Here is a 14,703-nt window from a genome sequence, read left to right as displayed (position 1 = left end):
ACCACCCCCACGGTGTGTGGTATTTGTTGGCATCTCGTGAAATAAATATCCAATTCCCCAAAACCACGGGAAATGGGGACAAAAATCGCATTTTAAATTTATAATAGAGAGCATCAGTTAGATGCAGAAGAAAGCAGCTCGTTCGTGTCTTCTTTTTTTCTTCTTTCTTCTTTATTTGCTCCTGCCTTTTTCCTTTCGCCTTACCTTCTGGCAATCTTTGGATTCGGGGGTGGTAGGTGTGGCAACACCCCCGATATGGCTTTTGCAAACACATGGGCAATAAATTTATAAGCATATTGTGAAACATTTCGTGTAATCCACCCCTGCCCTATGACCCAATCCACCCCCGCATGGCGACAAACAGCAAGGCGAGAAGCTGCAAGCGCGCCAAGCGAGATGAACAAGTGCATGCCCTCCCTGAAAAAAAAAAAACGTGGAGCAAATCCCAAGGCGGAATAAAATCGCTAAAGGGTAGACGGGGGTGGGTGGGTGGTTGATGTGTCTTGGGGCCACCATAGCGCCTGGCAGCGTCATGGGTGCGGGAGGGAGAGCAAAATGGGAACAGTGGATCTTTTTAGAGTGCATCGAAAGGTTGCCAGGAATAAATTGTACAGCTCATTGTACACTTTTGCCACCACCCCTGCCCAGCTACTTCCACACACGCCCAACCAACCCCCATCAGCAACTCCCACCATTTCGCCTATCTTCTTGGCAAAATCCAAATGAATTTCACGAAACAGTGGTGGCTTCATCCGTTACGTGACCAAAAAGAAGTTGCAAGGCCCACTCCCCCTCGGGCAGCTCCGCCAAAAAAGAAAAAGAAATTTCTCGCCCTGGAAGACTTTTGGCTAATTTTTTTTTTACTCTCTCTCCTCATGCTTTAAGCTCACCCACCCCGTGGGCAAGGCATCGATTTCACTTGTCTTCCTCCAACTTCCGGACATGGTGGGTGAATTGCTCAGTGAATTTGCTCACTCGAAACAATGTTAGACGCGAAGAGAGAAAAATTCATGAACTTCCTTTCCGCCCTTCCGATCGTCATTCCCACAAGGGAGCCAAAGAATGTGCTGCAAATCCGGACACTAATGGTTTGACGGGGTGGCGGCCAAAGCTTTTATGCTGCTTGTGTGTATGTGGATATATATTAGTGTTGTTAGCCTACATTTTATGGAAGCAATTGAATAGAAATTGTTGGATTAAATTGAAGAAATTCCATTTAAGCGCCATTCTAATAAAGATGTTTTGTTGGTCAAAAAGAGAGGGAATTGAGGAATTAATCTTCTCTAAAACTTCGTCTTGAGATTATAATTTAATTAAATTTATTGTTCTTTATTTAGAACAGTTTTTAAGACAAGAACTTATGCAGAAAAAATTCTAAAAGCAAGATTTCTTCATTTTTTATTAAGAAAGCTTGCTTTTTAGATCTTCTTAACCACTAAAACAGCTTCAGATTTTAGTTTAAAGCTCTGGAGAATTTATCAGATATTTTCTAAGAAGAAAATTCTCCTTAATAAATTAAGCTAAGTAATTATGAATTTTGAAACTTTTGCACTGAAAATAATGAATTCCAGACCACCCACTGCTGCAAAAATTTGCCACAAATTCCCTCCATGTCGCAGAACACTATATCACCCCTTCTATCTAATTTTCAACCCTTCAAGATATTTTTTCTTCCTACAATTCCCCGAGAATTCCTTACAAATTAAAGCTTCTTGTCATATGGACAACCTGAAAAATTCCTGAAATATGTCCGTTCGCTATATACATACATAGCGAACTATATAATTTGTATATTGACATTCTTCTCCCCCCCCTCATTTGTGCCTCCCGACCGGAGAGAAATTGCAGTGCAAAATGGAACCAAAAAAGGGAATACACCATAAAACTCCTCCAAAGATGATTATCAATCACACGCATCATTCTCGCATTTTGTACATGAGGTAGAACATAAGAAGTTATATTGGATGGGGTAAAAATTGTGTGGCTTCGGTAAGTGATCCGTGGCTGCATGTGAAATTACATGAAACACGCAGATGAGTCCCCTAAGGGCACCCACAGTGCTCAGCCCTCTGCATCTGGGGCTCTCTTGTGTGGAGGAAAATAAGCATTCCTCCCGGATTGCCCGTGGGTGCTCATCAGTGTGGTTTCACCGATCCACACCGATTGATCGTCAGCCAGATGCGGTGCTAGCAGCCCTGGAGAAGCCATACAATAATGGTTTTCTCTTGAAAGTCCTGTGCAGCAGGAACTTTAGCCGGCTGATATGGTTTTGTTTGGCTTTGATGAGTTCTATCTTGGAACTTTTATCTTGTTTCGAGTCTTTATACATTTATTCTTAATTTGTTTTTGCTGTCTTAGTGATTTATATTCTAATTTCTTTATTATTTTTAATGAAATTAAGAGCATAAAAGGTGAATTTCATTGACGAAAGCTTTGAAAACTATAGAATGAATATTCTCTAGGAGAATATTTGATGAGAATAGTTTGAGGAAAAATAATTCAGTAGTAAAGATTTTCTTACAAGCAGCTAGAACTTTTGCAATTTTTTTTCAAACTAAATTTCCCATTAGATGGCGCTATTTGTCACAAATTTTTCAGAGCTTCTGAAGAATTTAGTTTAAGCAAATAAACCATTAACTCTTTAGTAAACTTTATGAAAAAAAACAGAACTATATCTTAATGTTAAAAGTGAAAATAAAACAAAAAAATCTTCTGCCATTTCCTTCTAACTAAATTTCCCACTAGATGGCGCTAGTTGACTCGAATTCTTTTAGAACTCTTTAAGCATTTAATTAAATCAAATAAACACGAAAATACTAAACTTATTGAAACAAAACTGAGCTTCAAGATCCTAAAACTAAAGAGAATAAACAAAAAATTAGCCGCCGCAAAAATTTCAAAAATTGCCGGCTAAGTGTAGCAGCGCAATGGTTGTCTTGCAATTTGAAAAGGTGCGCGAATAGATCGCGCGCGAGTCTTTGGAAGCTAGAGCCCCACTTAAACTCATAGTCGCAAACATTGTGGGGGATCCACAGAGCAAACTCCCCCCACCCACACTGAGTGCGAGCGCCAATAGACGCCTCCGAAAGCGGAACAGGTGCAAAGTCTTGCCATTTGCGCCGGGGCACCTTGTTTGCTCACCAACACTCACGCCGTACGAGTGAGTGAGACGGCGGCATTGTTGAGCATAATTTGTGTGTGCGCGGGCTTCACGTTTTGCCTCTTTGCTGAATGTGAATCAATGTGGATTTTTCAACCAACGCCACTGAGGCGTCAACGTGAATCCACTCTAATGGCGGCTTAGCCACCCAAATAACATTTAAAATTAAAAGAAAAAAAGTCCTCCGCCCCGCCGCGCAACTTTCCTTAAACTTATAAACTAATTAAGTCCTCAATTCTGGTGGATTTTCTGTAGCGCCGGGTGTGCTGCATTGCGTGATCAGGGATCATGTTTATGGCAAAAATGGAGACATTGTTGCTAATATTTTAAAAAATGAAAGGAAGACAGAAGGAAGAAAAAACGAAAAAAGGCGCAGATCACGATCGCCCTCGGCGGCGTCGATCACTTTTCATCAATCAAACGATCATACAACACAACACATACACCGAGAGAGGGTTGATCAATGAGTTTGATTGAGGATGGAGCAATTACTCACAACCCTCTGATTAGCATCGCGTTGATCGTAAAATGTATGTTGCGCACATCACCGCGAGAAGAGAGATCACAATCAGATGTGAGATTTAAATAAACATTGCTAGGTTGCAAATACCACCGCACAGCTGTAATTACTACTAATAATTTTCTCATTTCTCTGCTCCTTCTTCCCGCACCATTAAAATCTTTTACAGCCATTCACTTGATCATCAAAATCAGTTATCGTTTATTTAATTTATTTTCCATCGTATACGTTCAATTAGCATCCACTTTTTCATTTCACAGTAGCTTCACTTGCTACTACACTACACACAGCAGTAGTTTCGCAAGTTCCCCATAAACATCCCGCAGTGGGGTGATTTTAATCTGCAATTAAAAGGCACGAAATTGTTTTGAAGAATAAGTTGGGAAGATCCAAAAATTATTATTTTTAATTCTTTTTAAATAAATGTTGCAAAGTTCTAATGTTTGACAAGTTTTTAGCTGGCATGTTAAGAAACTAGAGAATTATAGTTCTGTGGAACATGCGAAACCAGTAAAAAGATTTTGTAAATGTGATAAATATTTATTTGAATGAAAATCTTTTAAAAAAAGAGAATAAAAAAATCTAATACGAGTTCCTAAGAAACCAAAAAAACATAAGATGACTAAATGAGCCGGGTAGAACCATAAAACTGTTCTGAACAAAGATTGTTTCGCAGAGAGGATAATTTAATTCCCGCGCATTTTCCTCTTTTAAAAATCAAGGTAAAGTTTTCCTTTCTTGACTAAAAAACATCCTCCTGAACGGGAATGGGTTAACCATATCTATAAATCTCAATAATCCTCAAAAGTGCTCCACTTGTCTCGAGTACTTGACTCACTTGACTTTATTATCTAGCAATAAGCTCTCGTTGCGCGCGCGAGGGTTCTGTAGTGGGTGTGAAGTGAAGGTCTCGGGTGAAGAAGGAGAGTTGAAAATAAATTTCAAGGGCTCATTGAGGCTAAATCTGTGCGAGAATTAATGGTGCTAAAACTAGTTGATTCTGGGTTTGTGATTCCTAATTAATTTCCTTTTAAAAATGCCTTCAACTTGCGCCAAGCTGTGTGATAAATTAGAGCTTTTTTCCCATCTTCTTCGTAAGGGGGGGTTTGTGTGGTGAAAGTCTGTGGGAATTTATTGGGATTTTATCATTTGGAAATGGCAATTGAAAGTTGAAAATGTGAAAAAGTATTGGAGATTCCCTAAAAATTTGCTGTGGGCTGTACGTGTAGATGGGGGGATGGGAGGTTGCAACACAAAAAGTTCTTTTATATATTATGAAAAGAGAATTTTATGTATGTAGATACATGAGAAAAATCTCTCAAAATGTGTACGAACTTGGAATGGTGTCCGGCTCCGGTTGGCTCAGCTCATGCCAAAAACTACTGGCTGTAAGTTACACTTTTATGTATCCACTTTTCAAATGGCTCTTCTCATGTTCCATTTTTTTTCGCCTCTCTCTATGCTGGCTTTCCCCGGCCCCCAAACTCCCCGTGTGCCACGCGGTATATATTTCAACACCACCCTCCCGTCCAGTTGCCGCCCATTTGTCTCATTTAATTTAAACCATACTCATTGTTTTATCGTGCCACTTTTCTCACTTTGACGAGGTCCGTCGTCGTTGTTTTTTCTCACGTCTTTTTTTGCGCAATGCCATCTCACATGTCGCGTCCACCCAAAGTGACGGAAATCACTCAAAGAGTCACACACAAGACGTGTGCCGTGGAGAAAAAGTTTCCTGTGCACATTGAGGAGCAAAAAAAGCCCCAACAAGTCACCCAAAATTTTCCCATTAATTCTCCTCCTTTTCTGCCCAATTCGCTGTGGCCAGTTGATTTAGCAATGAAGCTCCGCAGCTAAATTGGAATTCCTCAGAATGAGGGGGGTAGTGCGCCCTTTTTTTCTTCCCTCCCACCCACCCCCTTCGCCTGGCACACAGAGAGAGTCGCCAAACGTTAGAGACCCTCCATCGTTACACTGCAATGAAATAAAGACACACGAGGCTCTTCATTTCTAGTGCACTCTTGCGTGGGACATAAATGAAGCTATAAAAATTACAAATTTATAGCCTCCAGTGCAATGTGCGCGCGGGGAGATGTTGGAGCCATGTCTTGTGCAGCTACAGCTATATAGGCTCTCAGGGCAATAAGAATAGATATTCGTGATATTTTATTTGTCACGAGATTTCTCGCACATTTAATTGTACTCTCATACCTATAATACTATATGTATATATGTATGTATGTATGTACAACATTCTGCAGGTGTCCCCAAAGAGGGAATTTTCACTTAAAAACACCTTTAATTGCCCGCTTAAATTCATTTAACCTTCTCCATGCACACAAGAGACACACACCCAAGAATTGAAAAAAAAGGAAGAAAAAAAGATTCCCAAATGCAAGGAAAGTGATAATTCAATTTAGGCAGAGTCATATATTTCACCACAAGAATGGGGACGCAAGAAAGCGTGTGGGAAAAAATGGACACTGGAGATGATTTATTGGTACAATTTCGCCCTTCTTGTGCCTCCCTCCAAGGTCCTTTTCGCATGAGATTTCTACCATTGCAATGCATTTGCACTCTATTCACCGAATGGTGGAGCAAAGTGATGATGCTGCAAGCCTTTCAGGGGATTTCCAACACTTAAAGGATTGAATGTCTCTCAGTATAGGAATTTTTTTTTTTAAGGAGAGGCACATCTTTCCTTAAAGACTTTTCTTTTTGTCTCAAAGTGTTTGGTTATTTAAGACATTTTTGTGTTATTCGGATTTTTCTTTAATTTATTTTTGTTTTTTCTTTACTGCGTGGAATATTTTACACAGCAAGTTGCGGTTTTTTTAAAAGGTTAAATACCGGTATAATACTGGAGAATATTTTTATACAACATGTAATAAATGCGAATATAAAAATTTTACCCGACTGGTTCATTCATCTTATTAAACTCTCAAAAAAAATTTAGCAAAAGTTCGTTAAAATTAACGAACTTCTGTAAAATCTGACTTTTGTAATATTTTTGCCCAAGAATTTCAATAAAACTACTTCAAAACTTAAAGATTTTAATTGATTTTTCAAATCTTTTTAAAGCTTCCGAAAGCTTCATTAAGCAAAACTCTCAGAAAAATCCAATAAATCAGCATTAAAAATTCCTTATTCTCAAACAATCCTTCTGCTCTAAAACTTCAAGGAAAAAAATTCTTAAATTCATCTCATACATTAAAGGCATTAAAGTGATAAAAATCCTTAGAGGAGGATATGGAAACCTTGTCCATTATAATCATTCACATGGCAAAAAGCCTTGCGACGGAAATTTTAAAATATAAATTAAGCTTACTTTATGAGACCGGCAGAAGAGATGAATTTCTTGTTATATGCCCCAACCCCCTGCTAGAGTGGGGGTAGGACACAAATTTTCATGACCAAGAAAAATTTTTCGTTACACCCCGTTCCTTTTTCTGTCCAGGCGACAGAGAGAAAAATGCTGAAATGGACTTCGGAGGGGGTGGTGGTGGTGGTAGGAAAATCCGGGGGACACCACCCTCTGTGCTTTGGCGTTGACTTTAGCCAAAAATTATCCATTTTTCAGGCGTCTTCCGCCTGAATTGTATTTATGTATTTCATTTTGAAAAATTTCCTCTACTTTCATCCTATACGCATTTTGTGCTGTTAGCCCCATACTCCCCTCCCTTCTGGGGGACACTGAAAATTGATGCTGCAACATTGGGGAGCTATATGGGGTGGGCTGTGTGTGTAGCAGGGTGGTGGTGAAAGAAGTATGAGACACCCAGTGACAACGGACTTGGGCAAGTGGGTGGTTTCGGACTTGGTGGACAATGGAGTTTGTGCCCAGGCCTTTTGCCCAGACAACCCAGGCTATATCGCACAGTGTGGAGAAAATGTACTCGATCCATATATAAATTGTATCTCTCCGCGCCATGGCTATATGTGGAGCTTTTCCACAGAGAGACGACGAGATATGCTCGCTGGAAAATACTGCAGGGGACATTTTCGGTCGCTCACCCTCCACCCTTTCCCCCAGTTAGCCAGGCCCACCCACAAAGGAGCCCCCGCCTGCAATTTTTATTGTTTATCCATCCCGCTGCGATGCAAAAATCCAACACTGCACTGCCGCGGAGACTCCGGACTTCCAACGCGGCAGAAAAAAAAACACCCACAAGGAAAATCGTCATCGTCGCGACTCTATGAATACATAATGACACCCTTCCGCCACCCCCTCTAGGGCCTCTGTGGCCATTTCTCAGAAGTGGGATGAATTTATAGTCTCGCGAGTTTTTCTTTTTTTTTTGCACCCCCAGCTAGCTCTCTCTTTTTTTCTGCCAACCGGCCCACATTTTTGCATGCTCAAACCACCCTCTCATGCACTCTTTTGCCCAATTTTCACGTCCACCCACCCACCCTTTCTCTCTCAAATAAAAAAAAGCTCCCACCCCCTCATCCCATTTCTGATTTCCTCTCATAACCCTCCTCCTCCTCCCCGCCCCTCATATCGTTGCAGCAACCATACAGGCGTGGGGAGAAGGGTTTGAGGTGGCACGGGGCGTATAAGAGAGTACTTTAGCGCCGGAATTGGATGGTGGAAAAAAATTTTTAATGGCGCAATTAGTTTGTTGAAATGGAAATTAATGATATGCGGCGCCCAATGCACCACTCGTCGACGCCACCGCCGCCACCGAGAGGATCATCATGGGAATTTATTCGCTCAACACTATCCACCCAAGCACAGTGTTTTCCTTACACCCCCTTCCCCCCGCCATGCCTAAACTTTTGAAATTCCTTTTGGTTTGCAATGGAGAGAAACAATTCTACACAGCAAACACATTCTTTTTTATTGCCCCCAACGAGGCGGTAGAGGTTGCCCACTAAAAGTCACTCTCAAGTACTCATCGACAGTAGCTGTGTGTGCATCCTCCACCTCATGGGAGACACACCATTTGCCGTGCAGATGCACCAGCAGGAGGCGATAAACAGATTTGCAGCACACTGGGAAGGCGCAATTGGGATTCATTTGGAGGGCAATTAGAATGTGTGCAATTGGATTGATTTGAATGAACGTCATTAGCATAAAAAACACCGCGGTTTACGTGTGAGGGAGGATGCAATAATTGTCTCTTCTGCTTATGCTTCATTTGCATATGCTGCATCTAATTGCAAATTAATTTTATATTTCAATGTGAAATCAAATTAAATTAAATGAAATGGGAGGCTATTAAATTTTTATTCAGGGATATAAAAGATTTTACAAAATACAATTAAAATTAAGAATTATTTTTGAAAAAAAAGGATTTTTTTATCTATTCCATGTAGAAGTATTGTAACTTTACAGGATGTTGTATTTACTGTAAGGAAGCTTTTGCTCAAACGAAACTATATACTTTCTATAAAAAGCTTTAAAAGAATATTTCAAATAGATAAAATTATAAAGGTTTTCTTTAAAAATAATAAAATTCATTCACCTAGTCCATGTATAAGTATCCCAACTCAATGAACCTGCATTAATGTATCTATTTAATTTTAATGGAGTTTCTTACGATATAATTCAACAGAAAATATTTCTAGGATTTCTATCTAGCTGCCTACCAAATCTTCCAACCATTTCGATATTTTTTTATTAAAATTTAAATAAAAAAGATAAAAAATAATCAAAATTAAAAAAAATTAGGCAGTTAAACTAACCTCAATTTTTTTTCTTTCTGTTTCCAGGCATCACCGTGGCGAGAATCAAGACTGCTAGAGCGACTTTGTCAGCTGTGACCGATCTACCCAGGAGGTGGTAGATCGCAGCTGTGGGCGTGAAGATTGATTTATTTGTTGAGACACGAAACGCCACCATCAATCCGGACCCCATGACGATGGCGGAGGGCAGTGACCCCATGGGGCCCAGTCCGCATCACCATCCGCCGCCCTATCAATCCACAACACAACCCCAACCCAAATCATCACCCACAGTTCAGCCCGTCAACAACAATCATCCCCTGATCAGCAATCAGAATGTCCCGTGGAAGCAGCGCAAGAGGAAACGACTCAGTGCTGTGCTGGATAAGTTGCACAACAACAACATCATCAGCCTGCACAACAATAATCAGGGTGAGTCGAGTTTTAAGGTGAAGTGTACGGACAATAGTCGCTCAAGTGAGGAGGATCAGGAGTCAGATGTCTTCAGTACGGCCGATAGTCCGCGAATAAGTGTCAGCCCCCTGAGATTGGCTGATGTGGATACGCTGAGGTTGCAGGTGAAGCAGGAGCCACTGCCGAGCCCAAATGATCGCTACTTCCCAATGTCATCACCTCTATTTGGGTACTACTTGCAAGCCAAATACCTGCCAGACTTCTTCCGGCGACGCAGCCATTCAGATTCCGATCTCCAGACGACGCCTGAGATGATGCTGATGGCACAACAACCGCAGGAGTTCCCACTGGATCTCTCCATGAAGTCGTGCGGGAAGCAAGCACCCAGCATTGCGGACTCAATGTTTATGTCACGTACTCTGGGCGCCATGAGTGCTCTGAGTAGTATCCTGCCACCAGGAGCTGTAGGTGTGCCCGTTGTGAAGGGTGATGTGGCTTCACCGACAACAAAAGAATCCGTTGCATCACGCTACAACCTGGATGTGTCGCCCGTTGTTGAGGAGATGCCTCCGGGATCGGATGTAGCCTACGTGTGTCCTGTTTGTGGGCAGATGTTCTCGCTGCATGATCGTCTGGCTAAGCATATGGCCAGTCGTCATAAGAATCGCACAACATCAACGGACATCACAAAGGCCTACGTGTGTGAGGTGTGTCATCGATCATTTGCTCGTTCGGATATGCTAACACGCCACATGCGCCTCCATACAGGCGTCAAGCCGTACACGTGCAAAGTGTGCGGACAGGTGTTCTCACGATCGGATCACCTGAGCACCCACCAGCGTACACACACCGGCGAGAAACCCTACAAATGCCCACAGTGCCCGTATGCTGCCTGCCGGCGTGACATGATAACGCGCCATATGCGCACGCACGCACGCTACGACGCCCAACGACCAAGTGCGGCCGTTGCGGCACCCGTGAAGCTCGAAACACCGCCACTCACGATGGTCAAAATGGAGCCACCGCAGTTGGCAATCGTGAAGACGGAGAGCGCCTAGAGGCTCCCCCACACACACCCCCAAGACTGACAGCAGAGACATCCCCGCCATCCCCTTTCTTCATCCTCACCACCCGTGCACCACTTCTCTCAACACATTAGGAACAGCACTGAAGAGGTAGTTTGACTGACAAGAAAAAGTCACAAAAAATTTGAAATTCTTAACTTATCCATTCCCATTCTTCCTTAGATCAAGGTTGTGAGCATTTTTTAGTAGCGATTAGTTTTTTTTTCTTAGTTAATAGGTTTTTCAACTTGATAATGATAATTATGTTTTATTTTCTTCACAATGTGGCTTCATTTGAACTCTCTGTGGGGCCTTGAAAGCAATTAATTGAGAACTTTTTGCCCCTTTTAACGGATTTTTAAAATAAAACTTTTTCAATGACAGGAAGCAGTTTGACAGATGTTGGGAACTGTCAAAATTAACTTTTGTTTTGAATTTGGATTAAAGTTTAACATTCTGTTACTCTGTATTGATTAGATGAATTATTTAGAAAAAGTTGCAAAAAAATATGAAAACATCCGTAAAGAAATAACTGAGATTAAATGATTTGACAGATGTGTCAAAATATCTTGTCAATTTTTTGTTTTCAATTTAAAATAACTGTAAAAATTGTTCTTTGTATTCTTAAAATGAAAATAAAGTAGAACTTGCAACAAAAACAAATGAAAAATTCTCGTGAAAAAATTATGAAAATATTTTAATGATTAATATGTGACGGAAAATAATTTTGACAGGAGTTAAAAGCTGTCAAATAATTTCTCTCAATTTTCCCTTTTTCAAATTAAATTGAAAAAAATTTTAAAAATATTTATTCTGTTCAGAAATTATAAAGAAATTTCATGTAGATTTAACTTCAAATAAATAACAGAAGAAAGATTGACAGGTAATGAAGAACTGTCAATTTTCTTCTGTAATTGCAATAAAATTTCAAACTCAATTTAAAATAAATTCGTTCTTTCTTGAATAAAAGTTCGATTTTCTTTGTTAAAGTTTAAACCCTTTAATGTGATGAACCCTTTACTTTATTTAAGTAAAAGAACTACCTTCCTCCACAGTCGTGGAGCAGAAGAAAGAATAAAATAAAGAAAAAAACGACGAGGTTGGCCCTGTGAGAGAGTACGAGGAAGCTACACAGAAGAAAAATGTAATGAAGTTCATTTTTTCGTGTATATAAAAAAACGAAGAGATGTTAAGACAGAATTCTAAGAAATTAAGTGTCTTTTGCCAGCGACATAAAAAAAACTGTGAGAAAGCACTAAGCTGAATTAGATTTTTCTATACATAATAACATTACAGGATTCGTACATTTAAGCTGAGAGAAAAGAAGATGAAGAAATTTTGTGTGTTTGATAGTGATCTTATTTTACTTTTTATTTTCTCCCTCAAAAAAAAAAATGTGAATTTTTCATGGAAATGTTGCGAAGGAGGTGAGACAAAATATCTCTCGTGTGAGACATAAAAATCTCACCAAAGAGATTTCCACGGAATTGGTTAAAAATTTAAGAAATGCGGAGAAGGAGGAGAGTAAAACTCTGAAGGAGTGAATATTTTGTCTATCAATTTTTAATGGCAAAATCCCACTTCTTCGCCTTTTTATTGGGTTTTAGACCACAGCCGCAGAGTAAATCAATTGATTCTCAATACACATGCTCTTGGCAAAAATTTATCGTGAATTAGATGAAAATTTGCGGAATTTCTGAACATTTTCCATGCGAAGGTAGTTAAGTTTTCAACAAAAAAAGTTAGGTTAGCGTCCTTTCTAAGCTTTCATGCATCGTTATCAATGTTTTGCCCACTTTGCTATTTTTTAAAGCTTCTTTAAAGGCTCTAAATACATATTTTCCCTTTAAAATTAATCCTTAAAACTGCAAAAGAAACCAAACGAAAGGAACCAAGATAGATAAGAAAATGATTGAATACGCCATTTACGTCAGCACAAACGCCATATTGCTCAACATAACCTCACAATATTCAAAATTCGCATCACATTCGGTTATTAATCAATCCCATTCGGGGCCGTTTGGCACCAAAACTCCACCCGGGGTGTGTTTCACCCGCCCAAAGCGACGAAATCTCCACGATATGGTATCATCCAGGATCTAACAATAAATCATGTGGATTTGAATTAGCGTGGGATTGACTCGAGGCTGATGGTGAAAATGTGAGTTCATAGGAGAGGGGCAGAAGGAGGGGGGTGGGGGTTAGTGGGCAAATTGAGCGCACCAAAGGTGATACATCGATAATGTATGACGAGAGTATCGCGTTTTAGTATCACATAATCGGAAATGGATATTTGCACCCACCCCTTCCTACTACACAATATAGATAGTTTGCATATATAGGCCACCCCATGCCGCCCACCCCCACCTAGTGGAGCCACACAGCGACAGAATATGCAGTAGATGGCATCGATAATTCATCCACCCCGGGGGACCATCCGGGATTCGAGTCACATGGCGACTTCTTCAGCCACACCACTGAGTCGCATCCAATTTATTATTCCACCAACCACCCCACCCAGAAGCTTCTTCCCCACCCTCTACTCTACACGAATTCTCGCTCTTGACAATTTTCCCACTTATGCATCACCTTCAATTTACATCGCCCTCCTTTGCTCGTTTTTTTTTAAGTTCTTTCTTAAAAAGCAACACAACATACACTCAAACCACCACCTCCCACATTTTTCCCAAGCAGCGGAGATTCTTCCCCCGGGAGGGAAGGGAGTGTGGAATCCCATGTGAGGTTCCTTTTTAAAGTAGTCAATGGGGAGGATGAGAGAGAAAAAAAAGAGAGAGAAACGAGTGTACTTTTCCGCATTGAAAGAGTGACGGAGGAAATTTTAAGGAATTTCCACTTCATGACCCTTTCACTATGTGTCTGACTCCGCCTCTGAGACTGCCAGTGTGGGTGGTTTTGGGGGGTTAACAAGGCGAAATCATGTGTCGTCTGCTTGTTCTGAAGCTCGTCTCAAAAGGAATCTCGTTCTTGTGAGGGACTTGGGCGATTTGTTGTAATTTCTTGATAACGGACGTTTGAATTTAAATTAACAATGTTTTTTTGACGGATGTAATTTTTAAATGTCAAAAATCTATCGTTTTGTATGAAACTGATTTTATTTTAATTGTCAGTATTTCATTACTTTGCTGTTTTTTTGAAGATTTTGGTAGATTTTTGGAAAATTCTTGAGAAGAAAAATTCTTGCAGTTTGTCACTAGAATTTTTACAAATAACCTTTTGTTTATTTCTTAAATAAAAAAAACTCTAAATTAGTCAACTGCAAGAAAAAGGCAAATTACAAAAATTACAAGAAAATTCTATAACTACTTATCAAGAAATTGAAATTGATTTTTCTTTAAACTCTAAAAAATTCTCAAATTGCTTTAGAATTTCTTATTAGGTTTTTATAAAATTCTAGTAGTTTTCAATAGAAACTTTAATAGGATGTTTAAAGCTTTAAATTTTAACATCTTAAGATACTAATCAATAATTCTTCTATGGAAAATCTTATAAGGAAAAAATCGGCTAGAATTTAGTCCAAAATACAGGAATCTGCGAGAATAATTTTGAAAACTTCTTAAATTTTTAATTTCTTTTCCATAACATTTATAATTTTGATAAAGAAAAGACAAAAATAAATCAAGAACACAAATACGTCTGAAGTAATTACTAAAAACTGCAAGAAAACTAACAAAACTTTTAAAACTCCCCCTCAAACCGTTATTAATTTAAATTCAACGTTCCTGTTTCAAGAATCTTCACAATTTATCAAAAAAAAAAGAATTTTCCTCAATTTATTAATTTCATTTAAATGAAAAAGAACAAAACAAACTTAAGAAAAAAATCCATTGCGGCAATACAGCAAAGTTCTTTTGCTTTGA

General features: G+C 39.6%; 1 protein-coding gene across 6 annotated transcripts in view; it reads left to right on the top strand.

Annotated features, from left to right (window-relative positions):
* The window catches only part of LOC129793520 (early growth response protein 4), a 50,454-nt gene extending 38,959 nt beyond the window's left edge, over positions 1-11,495 (top strand). For all 6 annotated transcript variants that reach the window (XM_055833623.1, XM_055833624.1, XM_055833621.1 and 3 more), the window contains one exon: positions 9,396-11,495. In XM_055833623.1, coding sequence (XP_055689598.1) covers positions 9,539-10,819 — 1,281 coding nt within the window. In that variant the 5' untranslated portion in view covers positions 9,396-9,538 and the 3' untranslated portion in view covers positions 10,820-11,495. The remainder of the gene's footprint in view (positions 1-9,395) is intronic.
* The last annotated feature ends 3,208 nt before the right edge of the window (positions 11,496-14,703 follow it).

The sequence above is a fragment of the Lutzomyia longipalpis genome, chromosome 3 (assembly GCF_024334085.1).
Source record: "Lutzomyia longipalpis isolate SR_M1_2022 chromosome 3, ASM2433408v1".
In the NCBI taxonomy this organism is placed as follows: domain Eukaryota; kingdom Metazoa; phylum Arthropoda; class Insecta; order Diptera; family Psychodidae; genus Lutzomyia; species Lutzomyia longipalpis.
Note: the sequence above shows the minus strand (reverse complement) of the source record. Positions and strands in the feature narration are given on the sequence as shown.